Here is a 16469-nt window from a genome sequence, read left to right as displayed (position 1 = left end):
ATTTTCTGTAGTGTGCATTTGTTATTTGATTAAAAAATTCATATTTATCTAGTGCCACCTTGTGGTGGGAAGCCGAATGCTGTACATTCTTTTCTCAATCAGGTTCTATAGGAAAATGAAAGTAGTAAAAGTACGTTCCAGGCACCATCGCAGGCATAAAACATTTTTTCCATTAAAGGCGTGAGTGATGCAATTTTCATCGTTTTTATCAGTGTCTTTTGTGTTTTCATCGCATAAAAAAACAATGTAGGCTATCTATATAGGCTATCAGTCCTTCTCCAGCATTATCATGCAGCTGTGTAAGGAACATACAAATAAAACTGCGAAATCCCCCCCTAAAAGAAAACAGAAGAATAAAAGTTATATCTGACTTCGCATGGTAATTTTCCACATTTTCTGCATTTGTTACTTCTGATTTGGACACACAAATGTACTAGCACGTAACTCTTTCCCCATCGAATCATTTTTTGAACAATGCAAATATACCTGTTTTTCATCTTGAAATCTTCATGTCTTTCAAAAAGACATCTGAGGAGTATTTTTAGGCCGGGCTTAAAGGAAGACGCGCCAAGAACTATTCAAAACATTAACACGCGAACTTTAACGAGTGAACGAATGACACGTTTAATTTTCAACACACTGATGGGCGCGAGTAATAATATAAAGTATTATTGTAATCACATTAACGGGTTGAGAAATCATGCCATCCTAGCATATCCTCCTTTTTGTTTGTCCTGTACAGGACAATTGAGGATACATTTCCATCTGTGTAAAGAAAGAAACATTTGAAGCGAAAGAGAAAAACTCAACGAAAACATTCTGCCTTAGTAGCAGTTTATGCTGCATGAGTAACTACTTACCTCGGTCAGAGTCTGGAGTTGAGGGACCTGGAGCAGGGCACTGGTCTGGGGTATACGTCCTGGACAGTATGCTAGTTATGTAACTATCATATACATTTTTTTCCAACTTTATTTTTACAAACTTTGTTTTTCAGTTGTGTTTTTCCAAGTCAAAAATATATATTTTTTAATGTTTTATGTTCTTTTGATTTTATTTTTGTATTTTATATCCATATAATTGTACGCATTTTTCTCTCATTTCATTTTTCGTAAACCATTATGAATGACCTTTGTCTTTGAAGATGTGCAATATAAATAAATTTGACTGTTATTCACCAGAACAAATAAATATAAACTTGTAAATAATTACTATAGGGAAAATTATATGGTAATTTAATTAAATGGATTTCTGCAGCTAAAACAATGCTATTGTACTTCCTTAGGCCTATTGCAAAAAATATAAAAATAACATTAAGCTAAAAGCTCATTTTATTGCATTTATTTGAAATCTTCATTTCCTTAGCCACCCACTCGTTCTGTTTTCATAGTGATGTGCTGGATTTACCCAAACAATGTGTTAATTGACTTCAAAGACTGATTTATGCTTCTTGATAGCTGCGGGGGGCTGCATGGTGGTGCAGTGATTAGCACTGTTACCTCACACCTCTGGGACCCGGGTTCGAGTCTCCGCCTGGGTCACATGTGTGTGGAGTTTGCATGTTCTCCCCATTTCGTCGTGGGGTTTCCTCCAGGTACTCCGGTTTCCCCCCACAGTCCAAAAACATGCTGAGGCTAATTGGACTTGCTAAATTGCCCGTAGGTGTGCATGTGTGAGTGAATGGTGTGTGAGTGTGCCCTGCGATGGGCTGGCCCCCCATCCTGGGTTGTTCCCTGCCTCGTGCCCATTGCTTCTGGGATAGGCTCCGGACCCGCCGCGACCCAGCAGGATAAGGGGTTTGGAAAATGGATGGATGGATAGATAGCTGCGTACTCCACACTGAAGGCTACGACGTAACTCCCCAAAAATGTGACTGCAGGCATCAGGCTACATCGTACGCTGCGGCGTAGTTTACGCGCTAAATACAGCGTAGATTCTGCGCAGATGTATAAATTAGACTTAAGGGTACAGGAACCCAAATAAAGTTTTAGCATGTAGACTCAGACAGGGCAGATGGAACACCCGTGTGTTCATTTTGTCAAGTTGGGGTGTTGGATCTGCAAGATCTACTTACCTCTGTGATTTTTCTGTGCATTCACCTATAGATGTTATTTTACGGGTAACAGACCTGCCGTGCAACCATGACGAAGTTCAGTGTTTCATTAATCCTCTCCTGTCCTCTTTGGTGATAAAATATCTTATGTAATCGTTCCCTGTCTTATGGGTTACCTGGATTTGTTACATCTTAACGCCAAGTCGTGACCAGAGATGTTCGATGATAATTAACCTTCGCTCCTCCCTTTTCTTGGTAATGAAGGGATAGATGGTTAAACCCTCATTAAGATTGACCCTTGCCATTCATAATTTAATTAAAAGCTGTCCTGGAAGGCTCTCTGGATTCAGAGCACTTACAGCAAAGAAGCAATATCGAGAAATGAAGGACATTCTGAAGCATGGCAAAATGAGGGATTATGATGAAATAACATCATTCATTGGACCATGGGGACCTTTCCAGTGTCTGATTTTATTGTCCCTGGTGGTCAGTATTTTGCCGAATGGGTTCATCTGCATGTACATTGTGTTTGTAGGTGACAGCCCACATCACGAGTGTCTGATTCCCGAAAGCTACAACATCAGCGAGGCTTGGCGACACGCGATCGTTCCCATGGTTATGCAGGATGGCGAGCGACGACGCAGCTCCTGTGCGATCTACAGCCTCGCGGCCGTCAGGAACTTCTCCCGACTTGGCTACGTTCCAGATGTGGACGTCAACGTTAGCGAGATGCAGCAGGAGAGCTGCAGGAACGGCTGGAAATACAGCAATGAGACTTACCAGTCGACCATCGTCACTGAAGTAAGGACCCCTGCATGGTTTGCGCCGTCTGAATAGGTCAGGAATGAGTAGGTGCCAGATTAACCCATTAAGCATCCTGCCATTGCTGTAAGACCGTTGAGATCATTGAGGTTATTGTTCTACAAATGGATGTTTGCTGAGGTCCTGCAAGGACAGTTTCTAGTACTTGTGGAAACTTGCGGCTGAAGAGTCAAATAGCTCTGTCTTTTATACGTGTAGTGCATTATTTTTTTGTGTATATATTGTCGCTGTCCGATGAAGAAAGTGTATCTCCAAAAGTCATCAAAAAAGGGTCACAGATGATTTTCGTCGGACAGCGATGATATGCTTTTACATTTTGTCAATCATCTCATTCATGGCAATAAGCTTAAAACTTGTCTCGATTGCAGTGGGACCTGGTGTGTGACAATGAGTATAAAAGACCCATGACGACTTCAATCTACTTCCTGGGTGTAATGGTGGGGACATTCGTCTCCGGCCATCTGTCTGACAGGTTCCTGTGTGTTTGGTTCATACTGTACATTTATGTTTGATATATTTAAGACACTTTTGTCCAAAGCGATGTATAAGTGAGGCACATACATGCAAACATACATGCAAACATACATGCAGTCAAAGAGTCAACGAGGCATAAGTGCAGTTCCAGTGAAATTCCAGTGAAAGCTCAGCAAGAACTACACAACATCTTCTAACAAAGCAAGAACCTAATAAGACTGTTCAAGGACAAGTGGAACGTAAGAGCATTCAGGGAACTTAAAGAGGGATCAGGCTAGTAGAGGAATTCATGGAACAGATGGGTCTTGAGACATTTCTTGAAGATGGAGAAGGTGTTCTATGACCAGATATAGACATTTTGGCAGAAGGTGGGGGGTTATGGAGGGAAGTGCAGGTCTTGATGGCATTCTACACAAAAAAATTAGTAGAGGGAGGAACACCGATAATAGACCTAGCAGGTATAATGTAGAGTTTTATGCTGCCAGACTGGCCAATCAGAATTGGTTGCATAATTGACTCGGGAATCGCAATGCTGTCCCCCTTCTCAGGTATGGCCGGAGACCACTGCTCTTTGCGATAATGATCATGCAGATGGTCACCATCTCCATGCAGATCTTCTCGCCTAGCTGGGAGGCCTTCAGTGCCATTTTCTTCTTCGTTGGCCTTGGTGGATTCTCCAACTATTTGATCGCCTACGTGTTGGGTCTGTAGCACCCTTGCAGTCGTGCGACACTCCTATTGCTATTGCAGCGTTTACTAATTTATTTTCTTCTGTGAATTACTTGGCATGAGTAAAAAAAAAACCTAGGAAAAATTTGTTTAATATGCAAGTGTCTTCTGAATAGTGGACTTGCGTAAGAACAGGTGGATGCTTCAAGTCCAGAAGGTAAAAAATTGTCCACGATTTAGTTTCAACCCAGCAGATGAGTATAGATACTCGAAGTCACAGAGTACTCTAAAGGTTGGTTGGAACAAAATCTTGGTCTGGATTTTTACCTTCTGGACCTGAACTATCCACTTCGGCATAAGAACTATCTGTTTTAATTTCTGGTGGCAATTGAGTTCTCTTTGACATTACAGCACATCCTATACAGAGGCATGTTAAAGAATGAATGAATGACTGAAGGGTTGTAATGACGCATTGTGCAATAACACCACATAATGCGTCGATGCAGATAGCCATTTTGGTTGTTTATTAAACAATTCGCAGTATTACATTTTTATCATTAAAAACTGTAACTCCCACATTTTGTAATAACAAAATAATTTATTACAGAATGCAGGGGAATTAAATGCATATTGTGTCCAAATTGTCTATTACAAAATGTGACAGATTATTACAAAATACTGGTGGTATTATATAATGAAATGAATATCTGTTACATTTTGTTGAGTTATTACATAAGGTGTTATTATTACGTAATGTGTTATTACAGGGATTTACTTTGGTAAATTTGATGCACAGGCTCTGAGATCCTGAGTCCACAGACTCGAGTGGTCTTCTGCTCCCTGGGAGTCTTCCTCAGCTCCAGCCTGGGCTACATGGCGATGCCCCTGGTTGGATACTTCATCCGCAGCTGGAGACTGCTGCTGGTGCCCATGGCGGCTTCCGGAATTCTCTATATCCCTCTGTGGTGGTAAGTGTGCTGCACGGAGACGTCCGGCTCCGTGTTTCTCACAGCAGACTGCGGGGCATCGCTGTACAGAGTGTTTCAGAACACTAGGCCTAGTTGCAGTTCATTTATTTAGCAGAATTTTTTTTTCAAAAGCAACGTACGGTTGAGGGGGCAGGTCCAGACAGTCCCTGGAGTCGTTGGGGGTTAGGGGCCTTTCTCAGGGGCCCAGTGGTGACTTCACTTAGCTGATCCTCAGACTCAAACTGACAAATTCAATCACACACACGACCCCCAAAAGTGACTCTGGTGGGACTCGAACCCACAACCTTTGAATCACCCCTCAAGCATTTGACTAGAAGTCCAACGCGCTATCCATTGCGCCACAGAGCCACTGTGGGTTTTTCTCCTGAGGAATCATGGAAACTGATTTTTGTGTGTAAATAGGTTTTTTTTCTGTTTATTACCTGAAATTCAGCTCTTGGACTTGGAAACGGGGCGGGGGGAGGTAGGCATGTTGCACACTGGCACAGTGATGCAGTGGTTAGCACTGTTGCCTCACAGCTCTGGGACCAGGGTTTGTGTCTCCACCATGACAGGTGTATGGAGTTGCATGTTCCATCTGTGTTGTTGTAGGGTCCCCCCCCCCACAGTCCACAAATAGGTTAAGATGAACTGGAGTTACCAAATTCCCAGGATTCTGAATGTGCGTGACTGTGCCCTGTGACGGGTTGGTACCCCATCCTGAGTTGTTCCCTGCCTTGTGCCTGTAACCTCTGGAATAGGATCCGGACCTTCTGCAACCCTGCATAGGACAAGCAGTTACAGAAAATTTACGGATGTATTGGACAGACTTGGAAATAACCTATGTTAATGCACTAAAATGTAAAATGAATGACGCCTGTGTTTTCATTAACATTTGGAACTACTGATTAAAAATGGCCTGTATTACATTTCCAGCCAGTTTCTTGCTGGCGTGTAACTAATGCTTCACCACAGCATTATGGAGTCGGTGTGTGTCACTCAGGATCGTTCCAGAGTCTCCTCGCTGGCTACTCTCCCAAGGAAGGGTGCGAGAGGCCGAGGCGATCCTGCGAGACGCTGCCAGGATGAACGGGGTTATTGCGCCGCCGGTCATCTTCACCCAGACGGAGGTGAGCGCCCGCGAATGAAGTTACGGCGTGATCTTGGTACCCATAGTGTGTTCCCTTATGACTGGGGCAGGCGATGCCCAGGTTACAAATAAAATCTACTCCCTAAGTCTGTCTTTAAGCTGAATTTGTAGATTAGTCGGAACAATAATAATACGGTACATAATAATAATAATAATAATAATATAGTAATAATAGAAGTAACTACATATGGTACTGTACCTCAAATATCACATTCTTTATTAACCATTGTATTTAACGTGCATTTTTACTATACAGACGCTCCTCTTCTTACGAATGAGATACGTTCCGAACTGCTGTTCGTAACTTGAAATGTCCGTAAGTCATCATTTAACATCATTTTAAGAGCATACGCAAGTGCAAAGAACTAGGATGCTGGGAGTTCGCACGCTACGCTGCTGCGCGGCGGGACTAGCGGCCAGAGGTCGTACTGGGTGGAATGGGTGCGCAGAAAAAAAGAATTGATGTTGCGGACAGGAAACGGGAGCCCAATGAACCCAATTTGAACACACAGTCCTCTTCGTTCGTATGTTTGAAAGTTGAAAGTTCGTAAGTAGAGGAGTGTCTGTAATAGGCTTCATGGCAGTATGTTCCAAAGTACACCCTGTACAGCCCGTACAAGAGTATGTTCTTTCAGGATTATGTAATTCTAATGTTCTTATTTGTTTGCTTAAAACAAAGTGGAACATGACACTTACTTAAAAAAGCACATTACTTGACTCCAAAGGTTAATGTGCTTTGCAGGCATGTCTATCCTCTCCTGGAGTCATTACTCTACATCAGTGTTTCTCAAACCGGTCCTCAGGGACCCTATGACAGACCACATTTTTGCTCCCTCCCAGCTCCCAGCCAATCAAGAACACCGAATACCTGGTAAGGGTGTGTTTGGAGTTGAGTGGGAGCAAAAATGTGAACTGGGGGTCCCATGGACCTGGGTTGAGAAACATTGCTCAACATCTGCCAAGAAGCTTCTACCAAAAACACCCACCTTCAGTCTGGACATTTTGAGTCCTTAACTACAAAATATCCGTGCTGCTTCAGTGTTGTTCATCAGTGACCGTTACAGTATTAACATCATATGGACCAAAGTACGGGCCTGCACAGAGCCCTGACCTCAACCCCATCGAACATCTTTGGGATGAAATAGAATGGGAGATTGTGAGCCTGGCCTTCATGTCCAACATCAGTGCCTGACCTCACAAATGCTCTTCTGGATGAATGGGCAGAAATCCCCACAGACACACTCCATAATCTTGCGGAAAGCCTTCCCAGAAGAGTGGCAGCTGTTATAGCTGCAAAGGGGGAACCAACTCCATATTGATGCCTATAGGTTTAGGATGGGACGTCATAAAAGTTCCTGTCGGTGTATTGGCCAGGTGTCCCAGTACTTTGGTCCATACAGGGTATGTTACCTTACACTCATGAAAGTGCTGCTGCTGCCCTAACAGCTGGAGTACATGGTCTCTGCGAGAAGCAGGAAACGCAGCATCCTGGATATCGCGAAGAGCAGTGATGCTGTCTCCATCACAATCCTCTGCTCTTTGTTGTGGTGAGTGACCTCACCTGCAGAAGGTCAGATCTTTCAGGCCGTCATCCAGTGCCGTCATCAGAGATTCCAGAGCAGGTCTGGAGTTCCTCAGGTTCTTTTGCTGATTGTTGTCATACCAGTTTTGCGATGTAGCTGCACGCAAAGCCAAACCGATAAAAGCACTCTTTCCCTACTCCAGCGAATGCCTTTATCACAGGGCACGTAAAATTTACGTCCCAGGAACTGCAATGCAATTTATGCAATTTTTAATCAATATAATATTTTCGTGGTATACAGTCGTGGGAAGAAGAAAGTACACTCTCTTTCCGAAATCGTACTCGGAAATAAATATTGTGGGAGATCTAGCGACCCCACCGACAGGACCCCCTTGGTAGACTGGGTGATTTTGCTGACTTTTGGGGGGGGGGGGGGGTCCACTGAGCTTGCTATCCAGGGACTGAAGCAAAATGAAGGGGGGGGTGGGGGTTCAACCTCATAATTTTATTACCTCGGTGCAAGCCTGATTGGTGACACAAAAAAATATTTGGGGGTGGGGGTACAATCTATTTGTGTAACAATTCAGCCAAAAGTTACTTTTTGGAAAAAATGACGACATTCATTAAGTAAATGGCCTATTTTTTTGTTTTTATTTAGATATGTTTGTTCATAGAAGTTGGCAAGAACAACTTCTATTGCCATTTAGACTCTGATACGTCAATAAAAACATATAACCGATGTATGGTGCACTTTCTTATTTCCATGACTACATACATTGTATATACATCCTCATTCGCATCAGTTGTCCCCTAAAATGTGTTCACTGTTTCGGAAGGACTGTCATCATGCTGGGTTACTACGCCCTCATCCTGAACACTGCCAACCTCTACGGGAGTCCATACCTCAACTGCTTCCTGTCAGGGATCGTCGAGGTTCCTGCTAACATAGTTGCTACGATCATGCTGAAATACTACTCCAGGCACTTCTGCCAGTCTTCTACCTTACTCGTAGGGGGCGCCGTAGTCCTTGTGATTCGCTTCAGCCCCGCAGGTAATGCTTGCCTGAGATGAATCCCGTTAGGTCTAGATTGGGTGGTCTGTGCTTTTCGTGAGCCTGGAATGACAGCTGTGTCCTTCCCCCCCTTCATTCCCCACCTCCTCTGCTCTCCCTCCACCTTGAGAACGCAGGAGTGAGGATCTTGCTGGAGATGCTGGGGAAGTTCTGCATCACGGCAGCGGTCTGTGTCGCTTACACGTTCACCGCCGAGTTGCTGCCCACCGCGGTGAGGAACACGGTGATGGCGATCTGCTCCACCTCGGCCCGTCTCGGAAGCATCCTGTCTCCCTTCCTCATACACCTTGGTAAGGCGACTTTAACATGAGCCTCCATTTGACGTGCCTTTCTAAGCAAAAACGTGCAGCAAAGGATTCTGGGTGCCACTGCAGAATCTTGTTAAAATGAAAAGGTACTTACAGCTAGAAGAGAAATGGACCTGGAAAAAAAATAGTTTTGAATATATGTTACGAAAAGTGTCTCAGGTTGCTTTTTATGATCTCTGCTGGAATTTTTAGCACCATGAATCTGAAACAGAACTCTGGAGAAAATTAAAAGACCACAGCAAAATTTTTAGTACTTGTTGCTATATTTATGAGTAAATGTCTGTGTAAAATATGCATTTTTTTTTTTTTTTACAAACTCCCTGTTTCTCATTAACGAAGGGCTTCTTCCTTACTTTATGTTGCTTTACGGAACTGCAGTCCTGCTTCTAGGAGCCTGTTATGAACTATCCTAGCAGTGCACTTCACACCATTTCACATTTCCCATTCTTTTCGAAGGTCACTTGAGGTCATCCTCTGATTTATGTGGCTCTGTCGGATAAGCTAACGGTCTTCTCTGGAATTAGACAGTCACTTCCTCTCTCTACCTGACTGATTTCCGGTCGTTCCCAGCGTCTCCTGCTTCACCTTATTCTTATGTGTTGCTATCTTAGAAACTTTGAGCCTGGAAGCAGCCTGCCTCGCAGCGTAGCCGTCTGCCAGCAGAACCAGGATTAAACCAGGGTTTAAAAATGCAGATTTAAGGAAATAATATGGAATGACCTCTTAATTTTTTCCAGAGCTGTATTTGAAATAGCTATATGACACCAGTAAAGGAAATGCAATTTATGTATACAATTAACTTCAGCCTAGAGCATAACAACGGAAAGCATTTGTGCGATACGTAGATGTATTCCAACAAATCATTATAAAAATCTAGAGAGTTCTAGCGAGAGCGCCGTACTGTAATTTGTGCCACATAAATGGGAGGTATGGTGTTGAACTTGACAGGAAACCATTACAAGCCCCTGCCCTACATCCTGATTGGGGGGGTCACTCTGCTGGCTGGCCTCCTCTGCCTCCTGCTTCCTGAGACCTTTGGCAAGCCCCTCCCAGAGACGATAGACCAGATGCAGGGTGTCAGAGGGTGAGCAGACAAGCCGTGTGAATCGAACGCTCTTCTCCGCAGCGTTGTTATTCATTAAAGAGCATCTTCCCTCCCTAGAGGAAACGGAGCCTGGAAGCCGGCAGACCTTGTCACACACCGGTTAAGAGCAGATTTCCGTCTGTATGAAGTGGCTTCACATGATCTAACGGTCCTAAGACTGCAAAGCCACATCGAGTTAAACTTAGATCATACTCAGTTCCGGGTTTTCTATCAATGAATGATCAAGAAAGTATCTATCGTGGACTTATGTGTTGGCTTACTTTAGCTAACTAAAAACATTTCCGATGCTTGTGTGGTACAACTGCTGGTTTCAAGGGCAATCGACTGGTTTAGCGTTTCAAAATCCGGCATTTATAACGTAAGGCGTTGAACAAACTTATTTTAAAACAAATTGAAAAGTACCAGAATGCATCTAGAAATTTCTACTGGAATCTAACCTGGAGTGAAAAAATAAGCCAATAATAAAAATGGAATAAAAACAAGCATGATACAAGACTCCCCCCCCTCCCACTCCACAGCCCCCACATTGGCAAGGCAAATACGGATCTTGCCAAACCCTGACAGTGCAAAATAGATTCAGCTTTAAAGTGGCTTGAGTACAATTATATTGTTTCATACATTGTAATGTTTTCTGTAATTGTGGATTGTAATATGTGCTTTTGCATACCCACAGGTTAGGAAAACAGAAGTTGCAAATATCTGTAGCAGCGGAAGGTCGGAACCTTGTCCTGAAAGAAGCGAAGTTCTAATGCAACAATAGCTGGTATTAGCGGAGTGCAGTAATGCGGGTGATAACTCTATATGGATTTTCCTTGGAAGGTTTATTTTTTTTCTAATGTAAATATATCACCTCTGGTCTTTTGGAACCTTATTTGTCCAAACAAATGACTGCAAACAAGTTGTTTCATTACTTACAAACGACACGTACAAACGACTGCTTCCGCCTCCGTAAAAATCACATCAGGACGGCGTGTTGTCGCCGGCAGCAATGATTGTGGTTATATCTAAACATCCTGCCGTGATGCTGCTGACGAGGGGGAAGCGCGGCAACGGCAGAGGGCTGGGCGATATTTGGTGTCTTCGTGGTGATTGATCACCAGATACACGATCAGGGTTTTCATTTAATGAACCCAGCTGGCTCTGATTAGAATGATAGACTTTTTAGAGTTTTCAAATGCGGCTCGCTGGTGGACACGAAAGAAGTGTTACTGGGGGAGAGGACTTACTGCGAGGAGGAGTGTCTCTTTGTAGTGTGTGGTCGAATTTAGGGTTATTTTCCTTCTCAGCCATTTTTTCAGTTCAAAGGGGTCGCGACCAAACGTTTTGGAAATAGTCCTTTGTTTGATTACAGTCTGCTGTCTGATTCGTGTTTTGGACAGAGCTCTCCTCCACCATTTAGGCTGGATTTTTGATATATCCTTCCGAGTGTATGTGATGTGCGACAAATAAAAGTGATAAAAGCTGATTTTTCGCCATCTTGTACGCTCTTCACGATAGTAACCTAGACAAGGGACATCCACTTAATATTAAGTTCATTCAGATTCAGTGATGGATCATGATCTATCAGTGGTTACGATGTAGGATTACTTTAGCTAGATGGATGGGGAAAAATTCCCATAGACACACTCCGAAATCTTGTGGAAAAGTCTTCCCAGAAGAGTGGCAACTATTACAGCTGCAAAAGGGAGGGGGGGCAACTCCACATTGATGCCTATGGATTTATAATGGGACGTCATAAAAGTTCCTGTAGGTGCAATGGCCAGGTGTCCCAATACTTTTGTCCATATAGTGTATTTCTGACTGACGTTGTTGTTCTGAACTTATTGAAATAAAATATTGCCTGTCAATAAATAAAATATACGCCACGTTGTAAAGCTATTTATCTGGGAAGTATGGTCATATTTGCTCAGTGAAAAATATAATTTAACATAAAAATATATACAAATGCAGAAATTTCTTCTCCAAAAAGTCACAGACTAGATGGACATCCCTTCCCTTCCCGAACCTCTCCTCAGCCATTCAATACCATCGTTAAATTCCACCACCAGCTCAATTGCCTGAATTAGTTAAGTGATCTGATGAGGTATTTAGTAGCCAAACATGTTATGCTGGTGGTCGAGTCCACAAATACTTGGGTATTTTGGACGGTCGCTGGAAACGCCGGAGTGTCTGTAGGGGAGGGTTTTGAAACAGCTAAGCTGTCTCACTTGGATAGATACGAAATTATAGCTTTGCACCAAAATGAAGATCATTTAAACACCATTTTCTTTGCCTGCAGCTTTAGTCTGATACAGTTTATTCATTTTTGAATAACAAACCCTGCTTTTGAACTGAGGCCTGCGCTGATATATGTCTGGCCTGAGCCAGATCAGGCGTGTGTACCGAACCTTTTGGGTACGCAAAGTGGTCCCAGAATGAAGCAGCGGACTTCGGCTGCTCGCCGGATTCTCGACATGAGTGGACCTTCCTGCCTCTCCCTTTCGGCCAGGTTTCCTGGAAACGAGGATTAAGTATGTAAGCATCCCTTTGGCAGGTCTGCACTGCAGTAAAAGCCACCGAACAGTTAGAACATGTCATTACGAGCAGAGACATCATTATTCTGTTAAGGTTTCACCACAGGTCATGTTTGAAGGGCTTACAGACTTTCTTTGGAGGTCTTTGGACTTGGACGTCCTACAGTCTTTGTCTGTTTATGTCATTTCTTATCCTCTTAACCCACATTTAATGCTGTGGAATTTCATATTAAGAATGAAAAATTCCCGGCCGGACTGGCTTCCTGGGTGTGTGTGGAGTGTCCCGGTCCTGGGGGCCCGTCTGGGGCCCCGTCGTGCGTGGCGGGTATTCATCCCACCGGCCTGCTGCTGGGCGGGGGCAGGGATGGAAATCAATGAGAGGTCGGTTGGGGACCCAGCCCCTCGGAAGGGGTCCATGCCTCGCGTGCCCCAGTTGTGCCCGTCTCCTGCACACTCCACAATACACTAGGGTCTGGGGGGGCGGCGCAGGGCCATGGAGGCTGAAGGGCTGGGTTAGGCCACATGGCCTGGCCCACAGGTCCTACCATTGGCCAATGTGCTGCTCCTCAATCCTAATTGCACAATAGTCATCCTACAACATTAGGGCCTTGGGGGTGGGTGAGACATGCAGGGATCTACCATCTGCCAGCTGGGGGGGGGGGTGCTCATGCCCTGCCCGCTCACCAAATTTTAATACACCTCAGTTATCCATACCACCCATCTAGCCCGAACACACTGGGAGTGGGGCGCACAGGATTCTGCCATCTACCAGAGGTGGAGAGCCCGTGTCGTTACGGGGTCGTGGGGGGGGGGTCTCCCGCTGGAGGTGGGTGCGGGCGTCTCGCTTCAGGGCCTTCTTGGATCTGGGCCCGGCTCGTGGGCCGAGGACAGCTGGGGGCCCTCATGGCTTGGATCATGGTGGCCTTGGCCAGGGGGTCGAGGTGGGGGGGGGGTGTCACTGCTGCCCCCCACATTAACTACATCCATGGACAAATTGTAACACTTGCACACACGCATAAATACATACATACATATTGGTACATAACCACACCTACCTTTACGCCACACACACACACATACACACACACACACACACAAAGGTAGAGGTGTAAGCACAGTGTTATCACAGACGCAGCTGCAGTTGTTATGAATGTTGTTATTGTTATTACTGCTGTTGTTGTTGCCTCTCATTGTCTTGCTTCATTATCCGTTGTCATCTGTCTTTCTTTATTCACTTTCTTTCCTTCCTTTCTTCCTATTCTGTATCTCCCTCTGCTTATGTTCTATGTATCACAACACATCCCTGTAAAGCACTTTGGGACAACTTTGTTGTGAAAGGAATGTTATACGATTTTTGACGATGCTGAATGAGGCTCCCCGACCAAAATACAATGAGGAGAGTTTCTGGATAGCAAACTTCGCAAATTTAAGTTGATGGTACACTTAATTACAATCACCCTACCTTCCCAAGTCTGTTTTTGGACATATACTCAAATGACAAGCCCTGACCCCATAGTATAGATGACATCTCTCTAGACATGTTGAAGCTCTAGGAGCTGGAATTTGTTGTAAACCTCTGCTGTGTCAACAAGCCCACAAAGGGTTCAGTCGTCACACGTCAACTGGCATAGAAATCTACTAGTGTATAGTAAAAATCTTTAGGTTACATTTTTAAGATTTTGTATTAAAAATGAATATACCATCAGTATCCCATATTTATAGTTTTGCCATTAATTACATTAAACATTAAAACGTCTGATTGTTGTCAGTTACAATTATTGGAAAGGTCGGTATTCCTTACTAAGTTATCCTAACGCGGGTAAAAATAAATGTTGAGCAACCGTTTTTTTTTTTTTTGTCTGATAATTACAATAAAACGCACGACGTGAGGAATGGCTTGAAACATTGTTATTCTATTTTTCAAAAGAAAAACTATGTTTACTTTAATTATTAGGCCGACGTGTTTGGCCAACGTTATTCAATGTGAAACTTACTGGCACAGAGCATTCATTTATGGTAAGTAAAACCTCACTGAAAGTGAAACTTAAACGTCACGGCATTAAATAGTCGTGGATTCCCGTCTTATCTACTATACTGTTTTTTTTATATTGGTCTATATATCAAAAGTTACCTAATGGATGTATAAGAAGGCTTGTGATCTGCGTTTTGTGTTCGCAATAAGGTGGGTGGAAACATATTAGTCAATATAAATGTGTTTTTCATGAGTGGAGTGAGATTATTAATTCTGTTCTTTTGTAACACTTAAATGAGTTTATTTGATGTATATATGCCCTGTATAAACACGGGTGTATGTGATTTGTATGAAACTGTAAGCACAAGTGATGTTTAGATCTCAAAATAAACCAAGTATTTGTATTTGGTGTCGCTTTTTGCCCTGAAAAGGTGATTAATATAATATGAAAGTGGAAGTTATACTACTGATGTGACAAACTGTCCATCCCAAAGTTGTTTCTCCGTCATTTATTTTCACTACACATTACTATAGTGTTTTATTGGATTGTTTTTGAATATGAAAAGAATATAGTTTATTAGTGAGCAGTTAAACTTAATCGGGCTTGTAATTCTGTCTTTCAAATGTATAGTCTGACGCAATCCATTATTCACTCGAACAGTTGGTCTTTCTTTGCGTGGCTCAGTGTTTACAGAAATGAGTGCAAAGTATGTATGTCTTGTATTATTGTTTCTGTTTATCAAACTGACTTTTAAATTAAAGGTACATTTGCGGATAGCAGTATGTTAGCTCAACCCTACAGCTTGAAACCTATTCATTTACTTATAGTTGGCTTGAGATAAGGCTTGAGATAAAGTCTCTTAGCTGGTATGTCTGACGTTTTGCTGAAGGACTTATTCAGGACGCATTCGATGTTCAATAGAAATGCCGGGAAACGCATCCCTGACATAGAATGCATGCCTGTCTCGGGAGCGCGCTCATAATATGGAGTTTACATAAAAGGAACGATCGTTTCCACGCGTTACAAAAGGGAACTTTCCTTTCGCTGCTTTCAGTGCTGCGCGCTCCCAAGACATACACGTATTCTGCGGCAGGGCTGCCTATTTCGGCGTAGCACCTGTTAATTATCATGCCTAGATGTTTATTTTCACCCCAAACCAGACCTCTGATAAAGTAGTTTTGGTCCTCATCCAAACTTGAATTTTCCGCCCCATCTGGATTTATTAAGGAAACCATTAACACAGGATGCAAGATAATGGAAATCACCGCAGCCGTGCTTTTACGATAAGGACAAAGACTCGGTGCAACACATATGATTTGAACTCACGTGCGACACACCTGTGTGAGGAGAAAAATCAGCAAAGTATTTAACGACGTTTATCAAATAGAGGAGCATCAGATAATTCAATCATTGGCTGATTAAGAGGTCATCCCGAAAACCCGCACCGGCTCTCCATGGATCAGGTTCCCTAAACCTGCTGTACTTGCTGTTATGAGACTGGTGAATACAACATAAAAATAGTATACTCCAGAACAATACCTTATTTCTTCCACTAGATGCCGCTATGACAGTGCGAAACTCATTCACACCACTTCCTCTTTTGCTAGATCTATTTTCGTCTGGAAGCGGAAAGGTAGGGTGTATCCAGTGGTGCATTATTTGATGGCGACACAGTTCCCATTTAAAAAAATATCTTTGCACTCATTTCTCACACTCTGCTGCAAGTGCCTTAGCTGCGCCCGTATGGTTTAGAGTTCATGCCAATTACAGAATTTTTATCTTTTCAATTTAGAAAAAAAAAAAAGTTACGAGAGCAACATATTTGACAATCAAGGGTGTCAAT

The 16469-nt window shown here is 43.3% G+C and overlaps 1 protein-coding gene and 1 non-coding gene across 2 annotated transcripts; one reads left to right on the top strand and one right to left on the bottom strand.

Annotated features, from left to right (window-relative positions):
- Positions 1-2381: 2381 nt before the first annotated feature.
- On the top strand, positions 2382-11605 carry LOC125720214 (solute carrier family 22 member 4-like). Its single transcript, XM_048995418.1, has 10 exons — positions 2382-2851; positions 3241-3344; positions 3895-4049; positions 4812-4983; positions 5987-6113; positions 7580-7680; positions 8492-8706; positions 8844-9017; positions 9984-10119; positions 10814-11605. Exons 1-10 carry the CDS (start codon positions 2432-2434, stop codon positions 10887-10889), a joined length of 1680 nt encoding a protein of 559 aa, XP_048851375.1. The 5' UTR covers positions 2382-2431; the 3' UTR covers positions 10890-11605.
- trnar-ucu (transfer RNA arginine (anticodon UCU)) lies at positions 5261-5352 on the bottom strand. The gene is given in 2 exon segments: positions 5261-5296; positions 5316-5352. It is a non-coding gene; the product is annotated as a tRNA-Arg (tRNA).
- Positions 11606-16469: the final 4864 nt, after the last annotated feature.

The sequence above is a fragment of the Brienomyrus brachyistius genome, chromosome 24 (assembly GCF_023856365.1).
Source record: "Brienomyrus brachyistius isolate T26 chromosome 24, BBRACH_0.4, whole genome shotgun sequence".
NCBI lineage: Eukaryota > Metazoa > Chordata > Actinopteri > Osteoglossiformes > Mormyridae > Brienomyrus > Brienomyrus brachyistius.
Note: the sequence above shows the minus strand (reverse complement) of the source record. Positions and strands in the feature narration are given on the sequence as shown.

Excerpts from the sequence above, each read along its gene's own strand:
- LOC125720214 (XM_048995418.1), top strand. The coding sequence starts at position 2,432 with ATGAAGGACATTCTGAAGCATGGCAAAATGAGGGATTATGATGAAATA. Across the intron at positions 3,345-3,894 it reads TCCGGCCATCTGTCTGACAG|GTATGGCCGGAGACCACTGC; the intron begins GTTCCTGTGTGT and ends CCCCCTTCTCAG. Across the intron at positions 6,114-7,579 it reads TCATCTTCACCCAGACGGAG|CTGGAGTACATGGTCTCTGC; the intron begins GTGAGCGCCCGC and ends CTGCCCTAACAG.